Source organism: Nothoprocta perdicaria, unplaced genomic scaffold (assembly GCF_003342845.1).
Source record: "Nothoprocta perdicaria isolate Ctin4 unplaced genomic scaffold, notPer1 scaffold_424, whole genome shotgun sequence".
NCBI classification, from domain to species: domain Eukaryota; kingdom Metazoa; phylum Chordata; class Aves; order Tinamiformes; family Tinamidae; genus Nothoprocta; species Nothoprocta perdicaria.
The window spans coordinates 46,669-73,404 of NW_020455671.1; the positions used below are offsets into that span (position 1 = coordinate 46,669).

The window sequence follows — 26,736 nt, forward strand, 5'->3', positions numbered from 1 at the left end:
CAAGATGCATCTTCATCTGATGCTACTGCCAAGGAGAGCAAGAAGAACCTGCCAAAGAGCAGTTCTGCTCCTGCTGTTTGTGACAGATGCCTCAGGTCTGCTCAGCTAAAGGCCAGTGCTGGGAAGCAGGGTCTTTTCTTAAGCACAGAGAGGGTTAATTCTCCGGTGTTTGGCTTCTTCTCGGTTCCACAGCCTCCCCTATCAGAGACTCTGAACTATGAAGAGCCACTGCTGAGACTAAACAGGAAGACGACAGGGACCACTCGCTGCATCTGGACTAACTCCAGCTTGGCTCTCTTCTTTGCCCTGCCCTATCTCAGCACAAGCAAGAAGCGGAACCGGCTCCCACTGCTGGGGAAGGCAGCGGTGGCTGCAAAGTGACTTTGTGGGGATGGCGGGGGTTAACACGGGGCAAACTTTGCACCTGCAGAAAGAGGCTAACAAAGAGAAGCAGAAAGCAGAGCTCTGAAAGACTTTCAACCGAGAAACAAAGCAGCACTGTACAAAAACGAGTAGCTCTACGCTTGCCTGCGGTCCCCGAGGGTGGCTCATTGCTGGCAAGCTGCATGTTAATGCCTGATTAGTGTGCACCCCGTGTTCTCACCGTGCTCCGGGAAAATGACAGAGATGTGAGGGTTTTCAGCACCACCAAAAGCGTGGCAAGAGCTCGCCGTGTGTTTTGCTAGCGTTTCTTCCTGCTCTCTTCCTAGTGAGAACAAGGCCTGAGTGACGGGTGAATGCAGAGACCAAGAAATTGGGCATTTGTATCCTGGAAGGCAAGTTTCGTATAGACGCAGCTATTGCAGGAGCTGAATTTAAAGTAAGCCTGCCTGGTTGTAGGGGTAATCTTCACAGTCTCTCTACTTCTGCAGGGAAAGCTCTCATCACTGCTAACACATTCAGGCACAGAAACAGGCCAGATGCTCTGTGGAGTCTCCACGAAGTTCACTTGCACATATCCCCAGGTCAGGCTAATCTACTCCTGCAGCACTTAAGTGCTGCAGAAAAGCCTCACAGACAGGTATCAGTGTGCTGATAAAAAGTCAACTCAACTTGCTCCTGCCGTAGCTTTGGAAAGGGGCTGCCGTAAGTTTTGTAGGGCAAATTCTTACACATGCAGATAAAGGCAGCAGCATAGTAGGCACTGAGCACTCTCTAGGAAAATTCTGCTGGAACTAGGGGAAGTTTTGCAGAGCTGCAGCTTCCTCAGCTCCAGCAAGCTGTAGCACGTGCAGGCTGAGAGCTGCTTGTTAAGTTTTCCAGACAGAACTTGCCGAAATGCAAAATCTTCATTGATTTTATACTTCTGCCCAACACCATTTCTCATCCTCTCCTGCAAATGCTAAGGAAATGGCATGATCGGATGCTGCAAAACTACTCTTACGCTGCGTTTCCATTCATGGGCATAATGCCAAGGCTCTCCTTGGCAGTCCGAAGGATTCCAAATATCTTGCTTAACTCTTCTCCTGTTTCTGCTGCCGAAGGGCCTGCAGAAAGATCTCCTTCACTTGGTCCATTGTGTCTTGGTACAGTTTAAAGTCTTCCTCTTTCATTCTCACAGCAGTTTCCAAAGCAGCCTTCAGAGCTTCATTCTCATCCAGCTGGATCACAAGCCTATGAGGAAACAAAAGGAAACTTTCATGTGAGCTGTGGAGCTTCAAAGCAAATGAAAACAGAGATTCTGCTCCAGAGAAGAAACACTGAAACACAGGCCCTCTGGTATGTTGTGACAGGCATGAGAAAGAGCAGACACAAAAACACTTGTTCCTTTTCTCTTTGAGACAGAGAATATTAGAAAGTGAAGACCCCTTTCAGATCTGTCTTACTAGAGATGAAGATTTTAATTTCATTAATAAGCTTGCTATCAACAGTTAAAACAAAAAGAAAAGGTGTCTTTTTCTGCAAGTGCTCTGTCCTTAACACATTTGGAGTATTTATTATTTGTATAATTATTAGGAAGTTTATATAAGAGTGACTTGGATAAAGAACAGCTCACAGACTTCCTGTGATTTCTACTCAGTTGCTGTGTTCCATCTTCTGAGGACCTGGGCCGCATAACATCACTGTTAGGGGGACAACAGTGAATCTTTGCTGTTGAGTTTCTGAAGAAGATGACAGTATCACAGCATGGAGGAAGGGAAACCATACCTTGTGCTCAGCTCTTGAATCTGTGATTCCAGGGGCAGCTTGGAGAGCTGGGCTGGAGAAAGCTCTTTATTGCTCACGTCCCAGGTGAGTCTAGACTGATTAGTGGGCTGACCTGTAGATTTAACCAAAAATTAAGTTCTAACAAACCAAACGAGCGATCTTTTTCACTGCTGACACACCAAGTAAATTGCAGGAAGTGGTGGATAATTACTAAGGAGCTTGCCAAATTTTTCATACATGCATGAATATATTGTAAATATATAGGAGTCAACGTTCTCTTAATCTCCTTTCAGTCAAAGTAAAACATCATGCATTTACATTTCATGGCTAAAAACAGTAATATAAGTGTTTACCTACTTAATAATTGGAAAAAAAAAAGATTCAAAAATACTAAAGTGGCCAAAATAACAGATGATTGAAATGGCTGAATGGCATTATTTTGATCTTTACCTTGTCATTGTATTTCATTTAAGCTGGTGACAACTGTTGCTTTCTGAATAACTGTGATAATATTTGTGAGGCACACACTAAAAGAGCTTGTGTGAAACACCTTGTGATCCTCAGCATAAATACAGTATAGGTTCAGCATAGGTTCAACTTAGTAAAGCATGTATAAATGCAATTAAAATTAAGCTAAATCAAGAATACTTTCCTAATTAAGAGTCTCTCAGAAGAGAAAGATCTTGGTTTCTGAACCTCACTACTGGGTTTGGAGAAGCAAAACATACAAGAAGAAATAGTTACACAACCAAGAAGATGCTTTTATCTTGATGATGTATTTTATAGGCTTAAGGAAAACCTGCTGTTAATTATCTATATTATCTTTGGAAATTGGATTCTTTGGAAATTAGAAATTTGGATAAGGCCATAAGAAAAAAATCCCAAGCAAAAAAAATAGATTTAAAACACAAGTAGGTTGTTCCTAGCCGCTCAGCATCCCTATCTACTTCCCTCCAACTGAAGAGACTAAAAACATTAGACTGGTAATTAGATCAGCTCTCTCCAATTTTGTCCTTTCAGAAAGAAAAGGGAACATTATGTAAATTAGTGGGTTCTCTAGTCTCTATTACATACTCAAGTTTTTCATCTCTTATTTCCTCAACTATCTGGCATGAAAGCACTCAGATAACATACACACTCTGCTGAAAAGGTAAATTACAGCCTTGTAGCCTGGCTTCTTGTGCAGATTCCAGAGTGTTTTGCCAAGTCACTAGGTGCTGCTAAGTTTTTTCAAAGGAGGACATGGAGATTTCTTTCTTACTAGTGTTAGTGTTGATCCTTACTTCATTTTCTTTATGTTGTGAGGCAGGTAAGATAATGAACTAAATATTTAGTCAGAGGGACCCTGTCACACCAGAGTACTGTGCAGGCTGTTTTTACAGCTTGCTTCCTCCAAGCACAAAATGCCAGTGATCTACCAAACCATTTCTATAGCACAGCCTCACCAGAACAGCTCAGTGCTGATCACTGCATCTCTTTGAGATTGCAAGGGAAATCTACAGGTAGGGTAACAGAACACTTGAAGCTATCAGGTTCTTATGAAAAAAAAAAAAAGAAATCAGTTAAATGCTCCTCTAGAAGACAGGCTCTAAGTTCCTCTGTGCTACTTTTTCTGTATTTTATGGACAGGAGTAATTTTCCATCATCCATATGCTTAGTTGCTATCCAGGGCAAAAGCTCCTCAGAATCCTGTTCCTGTGTGCCTAATTTCCCTCTGTACCCTAGATGGGTGAAGGGCAGTGTTTCATTTGAGGTCCTGAGCACCACACACATGTTGCACAGGACAGCCTAGTTTCCAGTGTGAATAGCACCACACAAGAGAGAGCTCGTGGCCAAACATGGATGTGTCCAAGTGCACAAGGACAGGAGAAACAGAGAAAAGCAACACAGCTTAAGTAGCACTTCCTATCACTGTTCAGTGTTTGTCTCTTGGCATTTAAAGACTCTCTACTTTATAAAAATACATATAAAAAGAGGAATCACTGTAAAAGTTTCCTTAAGAATATGTGCCATTTTATTGGTTTAGACATTTTACAGAATCAGAGTCCTTAAGCATTAAAAGGTTCTGAACAGGGAAATAAAAATTTTACACCTTGCCATGAATTCTTCTTCTTTAACTAGGCTAGCAAGGCTTTCATATTTATAGCAGGAGATTATCATGTTCATGGGATAATAAATTACACCAGATCTAATTACTTCATCATGAGCAACAGTTTATCACAGGCACTGACAGGACTTAAATTGGGATGTGTCCTTTAATTCTGCTCTTAACCTTCAGATGAATCCCTCAGGCAGAAGAGGAACACAGCAATAGGCCTGGTGTGGATACCAAGCAGCATTAAGTTCTTCCTCTAGAACCTCATCCCATGAAAACATCATATGGCAAAAGTCCTGGGGACATTTAAAATTCACAGTAAAGGCCCCTGAATTACACATGGCCAGGATTTCACCTTCTGTATCAGTCCACTGCTCTGAGCAGGTCTGAATCACAGTGTGCGAGGTCAAGCACATGTGTAGGTTTGAGATGAGAATCCACATATCCCTGATATCTCTTAACCATGGAGACGGTCCGGGGACCCTCTCCTTGCTAAGCGCTCCACCTCACCTGCCTTGCTCCTCGGGACAGATTTCTGGGCACTCATGTTCTTCCCTGGATCCACTTTCAGTTTTTCAAGCTGCTGCTCCAAAGCGAGACATCGACGCCGCTCTTCTTGAAGCTTCTTCTCAGCTTCCAAAACCTTATCACTGGTTTCCTCCACCCTGATATGCAAAACAAAGCAAAACAAACAATAGTTCAGCCTCTTCATGTCATGACTGCGAGGAGCCTCGTACTAATCAGGCTCAGTACTGAATTCTGCTTCATGCTGCACAGTTCCTCAAAGAAGGAAGAGAAAAATTTTCCCTGTATCCAAAGGCAGAAATCCCAGTGCAATCCTTCCAGACAACATCCTCCAAATGTGGATGCAAAACAGAATTAACTAATGAGTACAGTTATAAATAATTGGTCCATTAATGGAGGTTGCTTCTTAGCACTGACTCCTTGGGTAAATCTCCCACTCGGAGAAGCAGGCTGGCTGCAGATAGCTGAGGGGAGATCATTAATTACAGGAATAATAAATTGCATTGGGGAAAATCTGGATGGGAAGCCGTTTCTAAAAACACTATCTAGCATTTAGCTGTTCTGCATGGCTTATCTGAAAGTGCAAAAAGCAGCTGAATACTATTTTTAATAAACCTGGCCAACAGAAACTACCACGGAGGAAGCTGAGTGGAAGAGAAAATAATGAGCCACCCTGGAATTTCACAGGGAAGAGCAAACTTCTCTGCTTACCCCACATAACAGCTTGACAATTAGCCACAAAAACTTGCTGTGCACCCACAAATGTAGCCAATAGTGCATCTTGTTGGGGTAGTACCTAATGTCAAATGATTTAAAGGAATTTAAAGCCAGAGAGAATCCGGAATTGACTCACTGTATCAAATGAATCCTGAACTGACTCACTGTCTTTCGAAATAAAAGATTTTTCTTTTTGACCCCACGGGTGACAGCTGCTTACTCCCTGAATCAAGAGATTTGATTAGTCTTGTTTCCCTCCTAGCTGTGAAAATAAGTGAAAAATAATTTAGCTATAATAAAATTACACCACTGTTTTTACAGTCTAGCTACAGGCAAGACGCTGGCCTCCTGTGCAGTGAATTAGCAGGCTGGTGACACGCTCGGTGAAAACATATTTCTCTTCAGTGGTTCTGAGTTCACTAAACTTGCATTTGACCAGGTGGTCCCCCTACCATCCACATTAGAAAACGAGTGCAGGAGAAAGGACATAACTGGTCATTTCTTATGAAAGCTTCTGTCTGTGCGAGTGCCTTGCACTGAAACATTCCTCTGGCTCTTCCCCCAGGGAACTGATCCTACAAAACACTTGTTATGGTCTATTCTTCTGAAAGGATTCTGCTGTGCAGGAACCAACTGCAAAAGGCAAATCCTAAACTCTGGCAGCTGTTACACGCTCTTGCTGTAGAGGAATCCACACAACCATTTCCAGTGAACTTCCCTCGACTTAAGCATCATATATATTGCTTGAGTTTTGGTTGCCCTATGCTCCAAAAGGAAAGCAAAGGGGACAAAGGCCTGATTTTTTTTAACATATATTTGTGTTCAGATATGACTGGATAGTATATTACCCTGAGGTATTCCAAGAGTTATTGAACACAGCCTCACAAAATTTACTTTACCTCAAGGAACTCTTGATAACTGGTAATGATGGAATTGCTGAATCATCAGTTTATGGTACATTTTATTCTTAACTGTGCATTTCACCGACTTCATTATCCCATATTCATTGTGGCCCCAATTCAGCAACCGCTCCCATCTCTGTCCTTATCTAACATGCTTAGCTCTATTAAAAGCACATGGAGTTACGTGAATAGAATTGCAAACTGTGTATTTCCATGATTTAGCCCTTAAAAGCAACAGGGGACAATACCTTTTCAACCATTATAAAGAAATGTCTTTCTCTGACCATGATCAGTTGTACAGAACAAAAGACAGACAAAGTGAAACAGTAACTGGCAGAAAATAAAGAAAGTAAATGAGATGTACTGTCTTCAAAAGCACCATGGCGAAAAAGTGTCTTCCTAGAAGTTCGAATACAGATTTGGGAATCAAATAATGCATTTTGTAACTGTGGGAAAAAAAAATCAGTAGCTGAAAGGTATCTAAAGAGAAAAGACTTTGCTTACTTTGTCCTCCTTAAACATGGCTGGGTCTCAACATTGTATTAAATTGAATTGAATAATGGAACAAAAAAATTACCACTCTACCTCAGTTAAATCAGAAGAAATTAATTGAAATAAAAAAGAGGATACGATGAAACTTGTAAGAATGCAAAAACTTCTGTAACAGAAGTCAGATTATAATGAGAATTGCAGTATTTACTACTGACGATTAATATTGCTGCCTAAATAATATGACGTGTGCATAAATACAACACTTATAGATGCACAGAGGTGTGGCAGGCTTGAAGATGACTCCATTTTTTTTTTTTGCTCTTTGTTCTAAAAGGATAAAAAAAAATCAGCTGCTCGGTGAAACCGAGCGGAATTTTTTTTAAAGCCCCCATTTAAGGGAGCATCACAGGGCAGCGCAGGGCATGCGGTGCCACCTGCTCTATCACACGTCTGCCTGCTTGACAGCTCCTTAATTACAGCATCCCACGGAGGAGGCAGGAATGAGCCGCCCGCTCGCTACCTTTTCTGCAGCACGGAGACGAGCCCCAGGAGCCGGTCCCGCTCCACCTCGGCGGCCTGGCACAGCGCCCTGTGCTCCGCGATGCGGCTGTGCAGCGCGCGCCAGGCCGGGCTGCCAGCCCCGGCGAGCCTAAAAGCAGCACAAGCAAAAAGAGTGAGTGTCTCGGGCCACAAAGGAGAGAAAGGAAACAAAGGGGGCTTTTGTAAAATGAGCAAAATGCACTTGTTCCAAGACCCGGCGAGGCTGCAGAGCCCAGCTCACTACCTCCCCCCAGCACCAACCAGCTTACACTGCAGTACGTGGGAAAGACACAGGAGGAAACAGAGCAGCTGTGGGTTTCAGCAAGGAAGGTTTTTCCCTTGCAGCTCGGCACCTCCTTCCCATCACCCCTGAAAAGAAACTTTCACTGCAGATCAGTTCACAAATGCTGACTCTCCTTCTGCGGCTACTGCCAAAGCAAGAGACGCCTGAATGGCGTTCTCCAAAGTGCTCCACTAAGCTATTAAATAGCAGCCTATTGATTTTCCCTAACTAAAAGACTTTAGGCAGTGTTTGTGCAATGATCATTCTCTATCTAACAAGGTGATGAACAGAATGGGACAGTTTTTCTGTCTATCCCATCACTATGTACTTCATTTCTTCCCCTTTCTCTCTGCACTGGAATATTTATTTGCTCCTTTAGAGCAAAAATAAAAACATGCAGAAATATGGGGGGTGCAGGAGTGAGAAAGGAGAAACAGGATTTATGAGGGCATAAAACTAGCAATAAATGGAAGCAATTAAGAGAGGGAAAAGTCAGTGGAGTCTGTGTCTGCACCCTTTGGCACTATGAGGTAGGAAAGATGGGGAAAGAAATGCCAGTTATAGAAACAAGGGGGAATGGGCTAGAGGCTGCCAGCAGCTTGCAGAGCCTGGCAGGAGATATTTCTTCTTTATGATGAACATTATATCCATACCTTGCAGGTGTGATGCTATTACAGCAGGGGGAAGGTTTGGTAGCTGGCGACTCCACAAGCGTATGACCCATCCTGGACACGGTGCTAAGAGGGAAAGAGCTTTGTTCAGCACTGGGCTCTGCAGAGGGCAGCTCTCCAGGAGCTCCTGTTATTTTCCGGAATTTGTGTTTATTGTTGCTTTACAGGAGATAGACACTCACAGCCACCTAAATATACATCACATGCATAATGGCTTAGCTTGCTCTCGGGCTCCAAAACGTGCTGCAAAAGCACCTTGTGTCTCCAGCAGACTCTGTCTGATCCATGTTGGATCTTTGCGATCCATCTTTGATTTCAGATCTTGAACTCAGCTGCCTAAAGGCAAGTCCCTGCAGATTAAGCCCAAGTTTCTTTGTTTAAAAGCTGCAGCCAAGAGGGGATATGAGCCTTAATACTACAGAATAGGTACAACTGCCTCCAGGACTATGTCTGGTTAATCCATCCCAAACCCAAGTTGAGGCTGGTAATGACAAAAGTGGCCCAATCTACAAACGCAGATTTTCACTTTGACATCTCCAAGGGGATTTTTACTCCTATTTATAGCAGATTTCATTTAATCTTTCCCGACAGGAAAAAGACAATTCACTAAAGTAAAATGAGATAGAGGGTTTATCAGCATATTAAAGTTAATGGAGTGACCTCTGCTGACCAAATTATCCACGGCTCTTGCAATGCTCAGACTCATTCATTTGCCCGCCTGACACACTGCTATTTTCCTGACAAAATCACATGCTCCAGCAATAAATTCTGCATTGCAACTTCTATAAAGTCATTTCCTAGCCCAGATTTTCCCCCTGTCCTCTTACCTACCATCAGCAGAGATTTGAAGTTATCAGGAGCAGCAAAATGGAATAAAATACAGATTCTTCCCCTGTCACCCAACTTTTGAACAACAAGGAGCCCATACAGGGCATTATGTTCACAACAGCCACCGCCAGCTACCTTTCCACCACTGCAGCAAAACCCTTTCATAGACACTAAGATCATCCCCGGCACACCTCATGAAAGCAAAAATTATTAGCAGCTTGTAGAAATCAAATCTACAGGCTGGAAACAAAGTAGGAATGTGCATTTTCAAGGGGATTTTATATTTGGAATGCTCAACAACAAATAAATAAAAGAGAAACTGCTTGGAGCTACAGGCAAAATGAAAAAAAAAAAAAAGACAGGAAGTTTTCAAGTAAGCATTATGTTTTAATTTCAACTCCAAAATACTCAGAAGATTTAAAAAAATATATTCATAGTAATATTGTTCTCAGGAATACACCTGCCATTTTTTCAGGCCAAACTCCATGCTGAAAAATAACTGGCAAGGGAGTTTTTAAAAGATTATATAAGAGAAATTAACTGCAATTTGATCTTTGTGAAAATTCCCTCTTTTCTCCTAACATGAGTCTCAAGACCACATTCTCATTTAGATCATGAATGCTCTAGCAATGAAAACAGCATTTTTTTTCTAGGAAAGGATATAATTTCCACTAGTGTCTGTGGTCCTTGTACACAGCCAAGGTATCCCACAGTAGCACTATTTTAAACAAAAATCAGACCTATGACTGTTTTTAAGATTAATGTAAATTAATAGTCCTTAGTAAGGCTTGAAAAAGCGTATGTGTGAAGAACAACTAATGTGGTCATTAACCCAACAACATCTCTGCAAGGAAATCCCACTCGAAATATCTTTATTGATTTTAATAATGCATCAGTGATTTAGTGCTGACCTAAAACAGTGTTGTATTAACTTCCCACTCTGCTTTCAGAAGCTTGCTCATTAGAAGCCCTGTTTCTCATAATAAGACAAGAATCAAAGGCACTTAAGCCAACCACATAAACCTCATCTGAGTCGGAGTAGCAATTAGCTGCACCACCCTCGTGCTAAATGCAGCGATGTCTGCAAATCCACATATCTTCCTCTGTCCCAAGACAAATGTCCAAGGAGAAAGATTCCTATATTCTGTAAACAGGCTGCCATAGCATTTGCAAACTGTGCTTGCAGTTTGATACAACTGGCTGGGAAAATGATGCTTCTGAGCAACTCATGTTATTTTAAACATTGACATTTGGGTCTTCTTACCGAGCAGATCCAGTCCTTCCAACCTCATCACTGCCTGATGCCAGGGTCCTCAGTAGAGTAAAACTTGTATCTTCTGAGTGCTCAAAGGGTGATAAAGCAGCGACTCCTGAGCTGTCTCCTTGATGGGCAGATTTATTCTGTTAATGTTGGATTAATTATGTCAATGTCTGTTAATTGAAGGTATTAATGGTCTCACTTGGTTCAGAGGAAGAGTTGCATTGTTACCTCACAAGCTGCTTAGGGCTATTGCTACATGTATATCATAACTTTTGATTTACAAGACATTCTCAGAAGCTTTTCTTTAGTTTCCATCCCTCGCAAGATGGAAACCAAGCCACAAACAAAAGCACAATCCAGTAAAAAGTGCATTTTCCTATGAAATGACAGGGTGCACACAGTGTTGCTAGAAAACCCACAACTCTGCCACCAGGGTTAGTTTATTCTCCTTCTCTAATTTTTATCTTCTAAAAGATAAAAAGATAAGAGTTCAGCTCTATGATCCCACTACTGCCAGATTCACAGTCTCACCATCACCTCTATGAGGTGCAGAAGTGCTATCACTCAGAGTTGAATCATAGGACAAAAAAGAAGACCAGTGTAACAGGAAAAGTTAAAAAGTAAAAGCCCCAAAGCCTGTTTAAGGTATAATTTTCCATTTCTCCCATTCTATTTCTTCTTGAATTTTGCTTTGTTTTCTATCATTGGCAGTTAGACGCCTAAACACAAAACCTGGCTGTAAATAAGGAGGAGCCTTTGGCAGGTTTGCAGACTAACGCTCAATCTCTATGGCTGTGCTCCGAGGACAGCATCAGATTGCATCTGTCAGCTTGTAACACCAGGCCATAAAGGTGGGAAACATTTTTAACATACTGGTCCATAAGGAGCCAATCTTCCTGATTCTTCTACTGCACAATAAAACTTCCATATGGCTGAGATCTATCATATTCATATCAACAGTTTGGCAATCTCGGAGAGGAATTTTTGGAAGGGCTTTACAGGCGGGAGAAGGGGGTAACTTTTAGAGGTCCCCCTGCTCCCGTGATGGATGCAGCAGGTTACTGGGGCTGCCTGGTGATGCTGGCCTCAGCTGTGCTTGCCTGCTTGCCGCCATCAGCAGCCAAAGATACTAAACACCGAGGAGAACTCTCTGCAGTCCAGCCCCTCATGTCACTCACATAGCATAGCCATGGCACAGAGACACACATGTTGAGGCAACTGATGCCCTTATGTCTTCTGCAGCTTAAAAAGCTTGAGGGAAAAGGTAAGGACAAATGGGAAAGAAACTCTCAGTTACAAGAACTCCATCATCACTCAAACAGAAGAACCTGCCAAGAGGGCAAATACTGCCATCTTGAGCTAGCAACAACCTGAGAGAGGGAAGAAAGAGCAGATGTAAAACGATGGCAAGACGTGCCCTTCATTTCGTCAGTCTACCTGTAGTGTGAGCTGCCCAATCTCTTCTTCCAGTTCTTTAACCTTTGCTTCTCGCTCAGCCACCATCTGTTTGAGCTGCTCTATAAGGCAGTTTTGCTTCTGAGCCTCGCTGTTCAAGTGCTGCCCTAGCATCTGCTGGGACTCCTTGTTCTTCTCATCCTGTTGGCTCAGGTGCATTAAAATCTCCTGCATTTGCTTCTGCTGGCTCTGAAAATAAATAGGAACAATGAATGACAGGTTCACCTCCGTATACAGGGTTTAAGAACACATGGGTATTTCATACCCTCCAAGACAAACACATTTATGAATGCTAAGACAATCCTCTCCCCTGCCAAAGCCATTTTTCCTGGTCTAAGCAAACTGATGTCTCTGGTGCTACTGCAAGGATTAATTCTGTCCATTAATGTCTTAAGCACGTGATCCCCTTATCTTGCTCTCAGCACTTATTCACTGTAAGGACTGAGGAGCACATCCACTTTTAACACCCAGATACATCCCGCTGGGTAAGGACAAGACTTCAGAAACTGGACAGTGCAAGTACAAAGGACACGGTCCACTGAAAGATGCAGCTTGCTGGGAGCTTGGACATAGACTGTGGCAAGAAAGGCTGGCTCTGGCTAAGAAGGTAGCCTTGTTCTTGTAAATTGGTTAACAGGAAAAGATTTCAATGTCCTTTTAGTGAAATCAGAACATGAATAGATTGTGTGATGGTGACAGTGAGAAATGAGGGTAGTACAAAAAGACAGCTATGTGGTTAGGCTGTTTTAACAGTTGGTTTTACCTGTGGCCTTCTGTAATAATTGTCCTAAGCCTGAGTGTTCTCACTAAAAGTGAGAACTGTTAATTTGGCTCTTCTAATTTAACTAATCTGCTGGTCAGTACCAATATTCCTCTCAAGTCTGCTTGGTGTGCAGAAAGAGGAATGCCAGCTTAGTCTTAGCATGCATTAGCTAAACCTTATGTACCGAAAAAAGGAAATGCTAGTGCTTTAAGCTTGTGAGGAGCTGGATCAGGTGATACAGAATTAACACAATTAAAACAGTGACATATTTTCTATTATTTTTTCTCATTATGTAATTGGGGAAAATACTTGGAATCATGAAAGAACACAACAGGTCTGCAAGAACATGACTGCAGCTGTCCATCAACTGGATCTGAGGTCCCTGTTAATGCAGTTCATTTTGGAAGGGCTGAGTCCTCTCAGTTCCAGCTAGTGCAGGTAGATGTGCACAAGGTTTAATATTTATCCTTGAGGCCTTGTTTTTTGGGGCTGTGTAATACAACAAACTGAAGTGAGAAACTGCAGCCATTCCAGAAAATGGAACAAAACCCAGAACTACTGATAGGGTTGCTAGAACAGGGATGGCAGAAGAGTTCAGCTTCACAAGTCAGGAATTAAGCCTTTACTTACTAAACAATCTTCTTTCTATCTTGCAAAATATTTCTTACTACAAGTGCAGCTTAGAGCCACTTGACTCCAGCAGTGTCACCCCGGGTGCTGTTCTGCAGCCTCTGCTCCATCTGATATCGAGTGCAGAAGGTCTTTAGCTGGCTATAAAGCCTCCGGCTGTCACAGTTTGATTCATCTGGCCCCTGCATATTCTAGGGCTGTCTGTGTCACCAAATGATGCCACATTTCAACAGTTATAGGAAATACTGATCTGCAGGGCCTGGGACCAGTGATAATAGTCATACTGTACCAGCAAAGCATCGATGAGCTCGTCATCGTGTTTGCCCTTCTCCAGCAGGGTTACGATCTGTCCCTTCAGCGTTTTCACTTCGCTGCACAGCACTTTGTTCCTGGCTTTTGAGGCATCAAGTTTTTTTTTCACCTCCTCGTGATCTTTTTGGAGAGCATCATATTCCCCAGAGAGTTTCTGCAGTGAGGCAAATATATCATAAGAAATGACAGCTATCGCCTTATCACCCAGCCCTAGGTGCTCTGGTGAGTTCAAGGGATCACAAGTTGCCTGACAGAATCCAAATCAGGGAAATGGCATCCCATATTCCCTACCTCAGTAGAAATTACACACATTGCTATTCACCACCTGCTTGCCAGCATTAGAAGAGATCTACTTGCTTTACGAATAAAAGTGAATTACGTTGATCCAGCACATGGATGGAAGCATGCTAATTTTGTGTAAAAAGCTAATTCACTGTGTTCCTGATCTTTCATTCACCTCACCATTCAAGTGAATATTCTTCTGATAAACTTTTTCCATGGGGAAACTCTTCTACCAACGATACACAGTGGCCATATCCTCGCTGCATACTAGAAAGCGTCCCTGGCAGGTGGTGTCTCTTGAGCCATGTTTTGGCCCAAATTAAATAGATCAAGGAATCTGCTAGAGATTTAGTATTGACAAGTACAGGAAAAGGTATCATGAGTAGAGCCTGAAACACAAAGTGAGAAGTGAAGCTATGCAGATTCACAGTTAACAAGGAAAACCTTCCCTGTGCTGTGTGCCTGTGGCTATAAATCTTCCCTTTCATTCTCAGTGCCAAGAGTGAAAGGTCTGTATCACCCCATTGCTCACCCTGTTGCATGGTTAAGCTGTGATGAGAAAAGCAGCAGCTAATCAACCTCTGGGCAGGTGCCAAGTGGCCTTTACAGAACTGAATATAGGAAAGGAGCACAGGGAAATGAGCTTTGCTAATGTGAATATATATAGTTGGCTCAGTGCTTTCTGTGAATCCTTTCCAACTCTGGGGTTACAACATGCACCACCAGTGACAGCCCCTCTCATACCCTAAACACCAGACACCTGTTTATATTTTGTAACAACCACACATGACAGATGGAGGGTAAGACCCCTTTCCAGAACACCTCTTAGAAAGGTTGTTTGGGATGAATGCAAAATGTCCAAGTTATTACCACTAAATATTCCACCTAGGAGTCTGTTAAGGCACAGGTTTTACCTCCAAGGCTTCTTTCTTTTCTTTTTCCAAGCTGCGAATCTTCAACAAGTTCTTCTCTTGGACTGGCAACTTCCTTGGATCAGTAAGTGCCAGGAGTTCATCATCCATTTCAGTTGCTGACGTTTTGCTTTTGTTTTGACACAGGCGACTCTCCAGTTCTCGAACCTAGGGGACAAGATAACGACTCACCCAGGCCCTTTACCAGGAATACACTGGTCCAGCATTAAAGCACACACAGCCAAAGCGAGCTCAGTGTTAGCATCCTGCCATCTACTTCTTAACATTATTATGGTTGACCAACACAACGTCTGTTCATTCACACTAAGATTTTCTAGCTGGTAACAAATATACAGGTGCCTAGGGCGTCCAAGGCACCTGCCCTGGGAGGGGAAAGGACACAAGAGCTATAGGAGACCCAAGACACATGGGAGACCCACATGGAAGATCCCACATGGGATCTTCCCAGCAAAGAGCATCTCAAATGGCACTGGACACACGTGTGGGTAACAGTTATACTCTAGATTATACTCCCATTTTCTCCTGTATATTTAAGCATCTCAACTTGTAGAGGAATCACGACTCATGATGTCCACAGCACGTATGGCACAAGGCATAGTGTGAACTTTAAATGCCAGCGCTCTTTAGATGCCCTGGGACATTGGAGACATCTGGCACATATGGCACAGGACCTACAGGGCATCCATACCCTTCCTAAGCAATAATGGGATACATGTCTCATGCCAGCTGGTATAGTGCAGGGTACACATGTGGAACTGAATGCAGTCCCTAAATGTTAGCTATTCACTACAGACTTCTTTTACAGTCAACGGAGGGAAGTGGGTCCTGCTAAAGCAGTTTTTCTGCCTTGTTCTGGGCAGTCTTGCAAGTTGACCTTGCTCCGTCACCATGACTGTTGACTTGATTTACATCAACAATGGAAGAAGCCTAGCGAGGCTGGTTCAGAGGGAAACTTCTACAGCACAGCAGAATTCAGGACAGTACCTAAAAACTTCAGAGGAGCGTCAGCCAGGGATCCTAATGGAGGGAAGATGTATTTTCTTCATGAGAAAGCAGAGGTTGACAATTTCAGTCAATAAGAGTGCAAAAAACCACAGCTCATAGAAACATATTTCAACAGCAAAAAAACAGGACTCATGTACCAAATTACTTGAAAGAAGTATTATTGGGCTATGTCTTACAAGCAGGCAGAGATGCTAAGAATTACTTAACGAAGAATAACAGTACGTTTACTGCAAACTGAAGTAAACACATGTACTTGGAGAGAGTAGCCTGGCACCCACCGCACACAGTCCCACGCAAGGACTTAACTCACCTTGCCTTGGAGAAGCAGGATTTGCTGGGCTCGTCCACGCCAGCTGCCAGAATGGCTCAGGAGACTCTGAATACTCACATCTTCACCAACTTCATTTGCTAAAAGCTACAAGGAAGGGTTTAGCATTAACAACAAAGCTAAAGCACATGTTGGACAGTGCAAGGAAACCTCTTTAGGAGTAAATGCAAAACACTGTTGTGTACACAACAGCCTTTAATGACTGTAGCTAATATCGAGTAACCCATGTAAGCTGTTTCATATCATTATTAGACATTAATAATGGTTGGAGGGGGTGGGCTAGCATGAATCATTTCACTTGCTGAAGTGGGTAGGAAAATACTTCAGTATTTTGAAGTTCAATCACTAATTTATGTAGCTTTTAAAAGGAACGATAAAAAAAATTTCAGCTATTGTTTTGGCAAACACAAATCCATAATTTGCCGTCTGCTTTTAGAGAGCATCAAGCTGTACTATCTAGCAATATAGCAGGATGTCAAACTACACTACTTATGTAAAAAGAGGATTTCAAATTCATCACCAATGTTTACTAAGCATTACTAACAGTTTTCAATATATGCCAATATTTTTGGATACCAGCAATACATAACCAGAACTAAACATGGAGAGTAGAGATACAAACTAATGCACACCCTTGTCATCAGGCACAGAGCCAGTCTCTTGCACAGTTGTGAAGCAGACACATTAAGGGAAGCTAAAGTTAGTATGAAGAGCATTTGAATTATTTATAAAAAGGTCAGCAGCAGTTCTATTTTTAGGACCATATTCTCTACTCTAATCCGCATTGCAGGTCTCATGCAAAGTGATGAAACTAAAGCAAGCAGAGTGCAGAAGCAAGCATTAAAATCCATCACGAATCAAAGAGGAAAAGGTTACTCTGGATGTCAATCAAGGAAAATGTTTAAATGTGCTTTAATTCAAGGACAGTCTCAAATCCTATTGACTTCCATGGGACATTTAAAGTAAATACATAATTAAAAGTTTTGGCAAAGAGGAATGGATTGAATGTAGTCTTCTAGTCAATGGCAGACCTGTTTTGCTGGACTGAGACTTTTCAACCTTAAAGAATCTGTGTTTATCACACTGATAGAAATAATGGAAATAGTCATCTGCTTATGAATGGAGAACACAAAATCTGTGTCCATATGCATAGATTTTTCAGTGAAACCATTACTCCCATGTCTCCTGTTTCCTCTGTACAAGTACACAAAAACCAAAGGAAAAGAAGCCTCTCCAGGCTTTAACAGGAGTGTTTCTCCTGCACATGATTCTCGCCATAGATTGCATCTTGGAGCAGTACCTTCTGAGTCATCTTCAGTTCTTGTTTTGTGGCTTGGAGCTGATTACGATACTCCATCACTTTGAAATTAGCTGCAGTTAGTTTTTCTTGCAAGGCCTTCACCTCTGGACTTTCAGCCTTTGAAGAGAAGAATGGATTTGGTAAGGGCAGAATGTCCAATGAAAAACTGAAGTGACTAGGAAAAACGTGAATATACAGTGATAAGGAAAATTAGGGCTCTAGGATCTGTGGGTACAGAACAGAAAGGTGCACATGTATTCAAGGAGATAAAGAGACCTCTCAGCAAAGGTAATTTCAGACTAAAAAGCAGCTCCTCTCAAAACACAGAAGATCAGATTCAACTCTTGCTCTTTGGACTAAGTATAATACTTTCAGAGCAGAGCTTTGTATCCTAGTAGATTGCTCATGCTCCCTGCGCAGCGGTGGACCTGAATGATCCTCTCCAATCGCAAAGAAACTCCAAACACTTTGGCAAACACTCAGGAGTTAAAGACATAGAGAAATTTGGTAGCTTGCTCTCCATTCCCAAGGCAGCATATGGCAGAGCTGGGAACAGGACCTAGACCTGTCTGAACTGAACCCTCTGATGTTGAACTTTGCTGTTAAATCAGCCAGGCTTTCACAGTCACTGTTACCACTGAGTGATAGGAAGCACAGATCCACCAGGATCCCTGAATACTTTTTTTTAAAGTTTCATGCAAATGTATTCCCTATTTTTGGAGATAAAATGGAATTAGAGCAATTTGGTTACAAAATCTATGACAATGATTCATCTTTTTAATGAAGAAAGAGATTGCACAATAAGGGACAATCAGCATTGCTGTCATTCTTCTATACAATTACAATTCCTACCAAGTTTTCTTCTATCATCTTCAGAGTAGACTGTTTGACTCCTGAGTCACCACCACCAAGAGCATGGATTTTTCCCATGGCTGCCTGTAGCTGAAAAAAAAAAAAAAAAAAAAACAGCAATTTGGATGTGAATGTTTATTCACACTAGCAGAAAAAAAAAATCATTTCTCCTTGTTTTTCAAATCCAGTCAGAGGAAACCATTCCATTTTTTTTTTTTTTCCAGAGATTTATCCCAAGGAAGGTTATGTTTTCTTGCTGTGGAAGAACCTCAGTGAAAGTGTTTCTGATTTGCTGAGATAGGATCTGTTATGACGCCTGGATACTTCTGGGGGATTTTCTCATCCTAGATTCATAAAACAGGTATTTATACTTACAAATCTAGATCATGCACAGGAGAGATTAGGACATGCAATCTAGGTGCTGAATAACAGTATACTCACTTTACAATAAAAATCATAGGCTATTAAAAATAAAAAAGGCAAATTACTATTCACAAAAGAAATTTAAATGACTATCTAATGTCCTGTAGCTGAGATTTAGTAAATGATGTGAAGGTTCTGTTTCTTAGCCAGGATAAGTCTAAAGTAACATTTATCAAGCTGCAATTCCTATGTCATATCTGACAGCCCTGGGTGGATGTTTGGGAGGTGAACTGGTATCTCTAATAGTATCTATGTATGGGCAACTGAATTGCACTTCAGTAGTCTTGATTTTTCCTATAATCAGTGGAGAAAGATAGGTCCTTCTAGAAGGTGATCCAACTAAGGGGGTTACTTGACAGATGTGAATCTGCTGGTTGCTGTGATAGCAGGGGTCTCACGTGATGTTTCATCACTGTCTCAGGTTACTTCATTTGTTTGTGATTTTGATGGTGTTAGTGTCCAGGAAACACACTAGGACAAACCTAATATTTATATCTCTGCTTTGATCAACAACAACTGTCAGTTGCTTTGAGCATGACCGACTTCCCCAGAATGGCTATTCCTCTTTTTCTTCCTGCCAATATCTGACATTATTTGAAGTTTCTGTTTGAATACTGATCATTACATTTCTGCCGCAGAGGACTGTTATCAAGTTGATTTTTCTTGCAATTATTCATAGAGAGCTGCCCTATTTGTGTGACTTCAGTATGTCCTCAGCTACATGTGACACGTCTTCGTCAGCCTGTCAACTGTTCAACAAGGCCTCTTTGATGAGAACACTCTGGATTTATGCAGCTCTCAAAAATTTCATCTACTTTTTCCTTATCTTTTGGGTAACTGGGGTACAATCCAGATCAATGCATGATTCATGAAAATAAGTGATGGTAAAAGACTGAGTCAAAATGCATTTGTCAGCATCATAAAATCTATTGATATATTGAAATGAGCTCTTCAAAGTGGGCAAAATGCAGAAAAAATACATTACAATGATGCAAAAGTTCTCCAGAGTTGTGTAAGGACAATCCTAGCCAATGACCAAATTATATACAGTCACCTGAATAAAATAAGTCCTGCAAAACCACACAAAAAAACCCCCCAAAACTCTACTAAAGCAGGAAAATTAACCTGCCTAAGTGAAATTTTGCCATCTTAAATGAGATAGTTTGTTACTGTTGCAGTTCCATAAGTATTCATGCCTAAAAACAGATTTCATTAAACGGAGGAATAAAACTTTCATGATGAGGACTAGTAAGGTGGGGGTGTAAGACAACATGGTATGAAATTTGCTCTGCTCACAAAAAAAAAATCTTAAAATATCATTGCCATACTGAAAAGCCTCTGTGCTTCATGTACAAGTGAGAAAAACTTAGATTTCATAAATCTTTGGCTCATTATAGCTTATTGATACGTTTCCTCAGTTCCCCCTTTCAGCAAGGATGGAACGCCTAGGGACACACATCCCTCCCTCCTAGCACAGATAGAAAAGACAAAACCTCAGAGCAAACATGGATGCAGAAACAAATTCAGACTGGAATAAATGTTGAACCCCCAGTTTCTCAAGCTTCTCTACCCCAAAAGCTGGGTTTCTATATTCCATCACAATCGAAGAACAGAAAAGGTCTCACTTCTCGCTCCAGCTCTTTGACTCTGTTATTCAGTTGCTTCACTTTGGCTTTTTCACTCTCGGTCTCAGCAGTTATCTCCCGATTCTTCTTGGCCAATTCAACTATTTTAGTAGCTGCAATATCCCCAGCTAAACCAGATGTCCCTGAAAAGTACATAAAAAAGCAAAGGATTTATATGTGCTCTGTAATGTATTCTTATTCAGAATTGATGATGCTTTTTACCTCTGGCCAGTACACAGCACACTTCTGTTGTCTTAATTCATTAGTCCCAGAGCTGTGCCAAGCACTTACATGAAAAGCTAAGGGGAAAGAGACATCAGTGATGCCAGCTGGATTGCTTGGTGCACTGAGTCAGCACTGCGGCTAGGAAAGCCAAATTGCACCCTTTAGCATGTCAGGAGGCCATGAGAGCTGCAGTAGCAACATTACTGTGCAGAAAGGGCAGAGGTGTTTTCTGCCTTTCGCTGTAAAGGTCTGTTAAGAACAGGTTTTTGTTGCACATTAGGGACAATGTGCTCTTTTGAGCTGGCTACTTACTGCTGGCAGAGCTGTTGAAACAGAAGCTTTTCTAGATCTCAGTCCTAAAAGGTTAGACACATTATTTTAGTTAGGTTTGGATAACATTTGGAAAATTTCATTGCGCCTATTTATATGTTCTTTACAATAACACAAGGAGTCTTCCTGCACTATTGGGCTCTTTTAAACAGACTTTTTATTCAGCTCCTCATCAGAGAGGGTTTGATTAGTGTCAGAGGTAAAGCAGTCCCATTGGTAAAGAAGGACTGACTTGTGTTCCCCCTGGCTTTTTTGTGAAAAAAACATTCTTATGTAAGTGTACAATCAATATAACTCCATAAAACATCCAAGGAAATCTTTAACTCTCAATGAATACCAGCCTGCAACAACAGATCCTGGAAAGTATACATGAAGATGGAACTAGGCTGTTGCTCTTCAACCCTTTCACTCTCAGTATTCCCAAGTAATGGCTCTTCCACTGGCATCTCTGAGGACTGTCAGTGACAAGTGACATGCATCATTCTTAAGTGAATTCTGAGTCCCACGGAACCCTAGAGAAATTAAAGGGACTATGTATAGTTGCAAACAGAGTAGGACCACATGTCACTACTTAAAAAGCTTGTAAAGAAAGTAATGAACTAATTTTTAAATGTTTCCACTATCCTTACCCCTTTACCATATGTGTGCTTTCCTTACTTTTCATAATTAATGGCTACTAAGTACCACAGTAAGTACTAAACCAAAACAGGCTGGTGCTTCCATGTAAGAGTCTTGCAAACATTTAATTAAAACTTCTAATTCCCGGAAAAGTGTGTGAGGTTTTGCCACAGTGCTGATAAGGAAGACAGAGGCATAGAGCAAAGTGCCACAAGCCAGAAACCGAATCAGATAAAGAAGGTAAGACAGCACTTCTGACTCCTGGTCCTGGATCCAGAAACAGTCTGTCATCTCTCCCAAATGCAAATTATAGCTAATTATATGGAATGCAGGTGTAATGTATGCATTATTTACTTTTGCTTATGGGTATTACTCCCCCTTTGCGGCTAGCCCAGTCATCAGTGCTGTCCTGAACAACAGTGGCACCCAGCGGAAGAGGTTCAGACTACACAGCTCCCTTTTCAGGCACTTTAAAAGCTGAACACGGACTTTGTTTTCAGCCAGCGTCCTGCATGTGCCCTATTCAGGCATTCACAGAATCACATTCCAACGAAAGGGGCCTGGATAGGCAGAGTGGAGAAGGCTGCAACCCTGCCCATCAGCATTAATAGAGAGTTTTTTCAAATGTGATTTCCGTGAGTCATTGCCTTTTATTTTTTTTGTGTCAGTAATTGCAAGTTCGCAAAAGATCCATGAGGAACACAGACCACTGTGAACTCCACAGGAGCACAATGCTTCTTTTAGGGGACCTGTAATTATCATTAACATTTTGTGCCTTAGGCCATCTCCTATCAACCCAGAGAATTTCAGAAACGTTTTGGTCCTTCCAAAAACTCGTTTTCCATCATGGGGAGTATCTATATTTTGCAGTTCATAAAACTGAGTGTAAGACATAGATCTTTAAGCATATGTGCCATTCCACATATAAAGATCATCATGTCAAATCAAATCACAGTGAGGAACTTCCCACTGCCAATAAAGCAATTCCTGTAAGAGGAATTTTTGCAGGATTCCAGCAAAAAGGAAACATCAACTTCAGAAAACTGTCCATGTCAAACAGCGTCAGCTTAGGTCTTGCAAGTTTAGGTAGCAACTCTAAGCGTTGACTAAGTGAATATTTAGATGTCTGAGTATTTTCAAAATTCAGATCCAAGTGATTTCAGTAGTATGAAAAATCAGAATGAGCTCAACAAGGAGTGTCAGAGGACAATTCCTTCTCATCTAAGAGATGAATTTGCTTCCTCCTATCAGAAACTTATTCAGGGAAAGAAAACCACAACATCACTGAAATATTTTTTACTATAACAAGTATTCCAGTCATGTTGTCTTTTTTTTTTTTTTTTTTTTTTTTTTTTTTTTTAAGTATGAAGCAGGTAAGGAAGCAGGGTAAGGAGATGTCAAGATATTTCCTCAAAGAAGTTTTGCTTAGTTCGCTCTGAATCCACTGTCCTAGCTCTACTGTCACCAGCATTAAGCAAACACTGGAAATAACGTAACGTGAATACAGTTATTGTGTTTACCTGACAGAGCCAGTTTGTCCTCCTGGATTTTCTTCTGGAGTTGTTTTATTTCAAAATCTTTCTCTCTCACCAGTTTGTACAGTCTCCCATTCTCATCTCTGACTTCTCGAAGCTGATCCTGGAGTTGTTCATTCTCAGTCTCAAGCAACCTGAAAAAAGACAAGACACAAAGGCAAATATCACTGTCAGCTTCTTTCTTCTTCAGAAATTCTGCAATTCCTTGTGTTGTTTGGGGTAAAACATCACAGAATAAGTATGTTTTCGGGGCTCCTGAGGTTACTGAAAAGTCTCATCTCAGTCACTCTTACTGATTTGGTTTTAAAGGGGAAACCAGGCAGACTCAGTTTTAGTATGTGATATTCACACTTCACTTTCTACACATACCACGCCAGCACAAGCTCCCATTCCCTTTCCAAAGTTAGCCTTAGACCCCTTAAGTGAAATTCTCACTATAAACTACAAAAGCCACTACTGAGGTTTTCTTTTTTAAAAAAAAAAAAATTGAATGCTTCATGGCAACTCATGAAAGACCAATTTCTTGTGTCCTTGTCTGATTTTCTTGGATTCCCACCAGGATTGGCTGACGTCAAAGCGTATTGTTAATGTTACTCTTTGGACATCATTTAGAAACAATGAATACCAGAAAGCCTTCTGAAAAGGAGGAAACAGCCTCACTTCTCCTGTTCTTCAGTACATTTAGTAACATTTAAGGGTTTCATCTCTCCAAGACATCAAGATAATGAGAAACTTTAATCTCTTTGCTCCCTTACAGCACAGGGGACAACTCCTCCAAACATAAAATCCAGGATTAAAAGCCGGAGGGGCTCGATTCAGTTGCTGACAGAGATTTCTATTTAAGTTGGCCCAGGATATCTGAGCTGCCTATACGCAGGATCTTTGGGAGAACTTCTGGGGCCCAGGTAGGGAGTCCAGAGCCTCTCTGACATTCAGTGTGTGGGCAAGTGAATGAAGCCTGAGAATTACTGACATGATCTAACTTTGAACCCACAATTTAGCCAGATTTCATACTGAGAAAGCAAGATTTTTGCTCAAACTGGATTTAGCTTTTAAATACACGCTCTGTAAGTGCATGTCAGAATAAATGACAGTGCTAGGAAAAAAAAAAAAAACAGCGAGCAAACTCAATGTACAAGACACTTCACAATCCATAATTAAGCAATGCATTTCTGTTTCAAAGCCACAAATCAAAGGGAGATCAAAGGCAGCTTTTTACAAAGACGATGACCAGAGAAAGCAGCAATTCAGACAGAGAAAAGACAAAATTAAGTTACTCCCCTCATGTACCACTCATGGATGCAGGCAACAAAATTGTTCAGATTTAATTGGGGCACAATCACGTGCATAAAATCATTCTCAATAGTTCCAGAATTGAAAAGAATAAAAGTTCTGTGTTCTTAGTGCATCTGATCAATGATGTCTACTTCAGAGCTCACTTCCACTACTTGATGAATGTTACTGTTATTGGGATGGATAGAAATCCCAACTGCACACAGCTGGAGTATCCTCTCTGTCACATCACATCATGCTACTTTATATATTACATAGGCATAAAGTGGCCCAGCTCTGGAAATCCAACCAAAAAGAACAGGCAGTAGAAAGTTTTTTCACCCTTGTTCAAGAAATTAAAGTCAAGGGAAGCCTGTTTGCAAGGCCAGGGACTGAAATTCAGGCAAGTACCTTTCTCAGCTCCATGTGTCCACATGATGGCAAGAATCATTTAATCCTGAAGTGCATCAAACTACCAGAGAAGACACAGGACAGAGAAAGAAGAAAATTGAGGACAGAAAGGTCAGCTAACCACTTCCCTAAACAAAATATCTGAGGAGGGAAGGGAGGGAAAATGAATTCCCAGAGCTCAGAAGATTTCTGAGATGGGAAATGCTTTTAAAGTGCTTTTATAAACAAATATGATATGCAGATATCACTGTCACTGCAAAACAAATGGAGCCCTGTTATTCTGGAACAAACTCTACCTTGCAGTCATGGGAACACTGCAAAGCAGTATCAGAATATAACAGCGAAACCCTTCCAGAAGCAGCTTGGCCTGCCTGGATATGAGATACTCATACCACTTTTGCTGAATGAAGGTATTGCACAAGTAAGCAAAGGATGCCAGAGGCAGAGGATGATCCACATGAATCAGCAATCTCCTACAATAAATCCCACCGAAAACGAAGTAAGAGCATCTTGAATTAATCAAACCTTCAAGCTGAGCAGGGAGTAGCCTCTACTAACACAGCCTCTCCTTCCTGCTCCTGTACCACGTGTTACCACCCCATCGTGGTGTCAATGGAACAGTCTGTGTGGCTAAAGCTATAAACTGGATCACTGAGCTTATTTGGGGTAAAAATCCGCTTGTCTCAGAAAGTGCATCCAGGTTCCAGCAGGGCCCTGCAACAGCTCTCAGCACCACTGTAGAGGGGGAGAATGGGAGGCAGCAGCAGGAATTTCTTCAGCCTGTTTCATTCCTGAAGAGCAGTAAATCCTGCCCAGCACTGTAGGAACTGGGAACATCCTTGGGATGCTTCCAACCTCAGACCTGCTCTAGTTTGTATTTATACTTATTAATTGGGTCAGAGGGACCAGCAATGTCCTAGGAGGAAGATGAAAGATTTGAGACCCGAGTTGAACTTTATGGAGCAGAAATTTGAATTATGCACAGAGCTCCAAAAGTGAGATTAAGAGAGACCCACTCCAGATATACCCAGTGTCCTCACAGTTAAAGTCCTGCTTGTAATGGAGGAAATCCAAACCCCTGTCCTCAGAGAAATTTAACCCCTTACCTTGCATAACCCCATTGAATGCCTTCACTGCCAGGCAACTCTATCCACCAGACCCTCCCGTGGAGTCTTTTGACCGGCTAAATGAGGTCATGCTGCCTGACAGGGCACAGGCACGGGAACACTTCTGCTGGCACCGCAGCCGTGTGGTGCTTTGACCAGATCTTTCAGTGGAAACTTGTTAGGAAACTAGTCAGGAAACCGTGTACGAAGCCAGGCACTCCCCACCAGTTCAGTAGATACCAGTGATCCTGAGTGACAGGGCTTGTTCAGATAGCACCTAGCTGCCCAGGGAGCATTTCCCTTAGAGCCCCCGTCTTTAAGTCCCCCATAAAGGTAAAGAGTACATGACAGTGGATAAATATATTAAGAAGTTGAGACTTTTCTTACGGCAACAGAAGCCCAGTATATGGCTGCAGATACCAAGTGCTCTATGGACTCGATGCGAATTTCCTAAAATCAGATGCAAAAGTGTTTCTCCAAAGTCAAAGCAGGGCTGCTACACCTTTACCTTTTGCTGACATCATCATTTTCAGGATGTCCAATTTCAAGCAGATTTAGGTTATTCTGGCTCCCGAAAGCCCCTGCCGTGTCACCACTGCTGCCCTTCTGGCAATTCTGCTTCTCCTTCTTCTTTGCCATCAGATTTTGCAGCCTCCTTTGCTGGTGCTCCTGGAGGGCCTTAAACTGGCTTTGAAAACGCTCATTCACGCCGACATCTGAGGCCATCGTTTGCTGGGAGCGTAAGGAGAAGGGAAGAGGAAGCAGTAGAGGTCAACCTTGCTTTCCAAACGTCCTTTTCCAGGAGCAGCTCAGTAGCTTTTCCTCATGGATAGTTTGTTCTCCTCCAGCTCCTGTCATCCATCGAGGGCC

The 26,736-nt window shown here is 41.8% G+C and overlaps 1 protein-coding gene across 1 annotated transcript; it reads right to left on the bottom strand.

Annotated features, from left to right (window-relative positions):
• Window positions 1–872: 872 nt before the first annotated feature.
• Window positions 873–26,736, bottom strand: CCDC13 (coiled-coil domain containing 13). The gene is made up of 15 exons (XM_026046187.1): window positions 26,375–26,736; window positions 23,063–23,211; window positions 20,370–20,512; window positions 18,322–18,411; window positions 17,470–17,586; window positions 16,152–16,256; window positions 14,819–14,983; window positions 13,600–13,776; window positions 11,900–12,106; window positions 10,466–10,602; window positions 8,356–8,439; window positions 7,400–7,528; window positions 4,754–4,908; window positions 2,149–2,260; window positions 873–1,614 (listed from the first exon to the last, which is right to left on the bottom strand). The coding sequence occupies exons 1-15, from the start codon at window positions 26,590–26,592 to the stop codon at window positions 1,455–1,457; spliced, it is 2,148 nt and encodes a 715-aa protein (XP_025901972.1). The 5' UTR covers window positions 26,593–26,736; the 3' UTR covers window positions 873–1,454.

Coding starts and splice junctions, on each gene's coding strand:
- CCDC13 (XM_026046187.1), bottom strand. CDS start 26,592: ATGGCCTCAGATGTCGGCGTGAATGAGCGTTTTCAAAGCCAGTTTAAG. Junction 17,587..18,321: donor AGATGATAGAAGAAAACTTG/GTAGGAATTGTA, acceptor TTCTCTTCAAAG/GCTGAAAGTCCAGAGGTGAA. Junction 8,440..10,465: donor GGAAGGACTGGATCTGCTCG/GTAAGAAGACCC, acceptor TTTCCCTCTTAG/CACCGTGTCCAGGATGGGTC.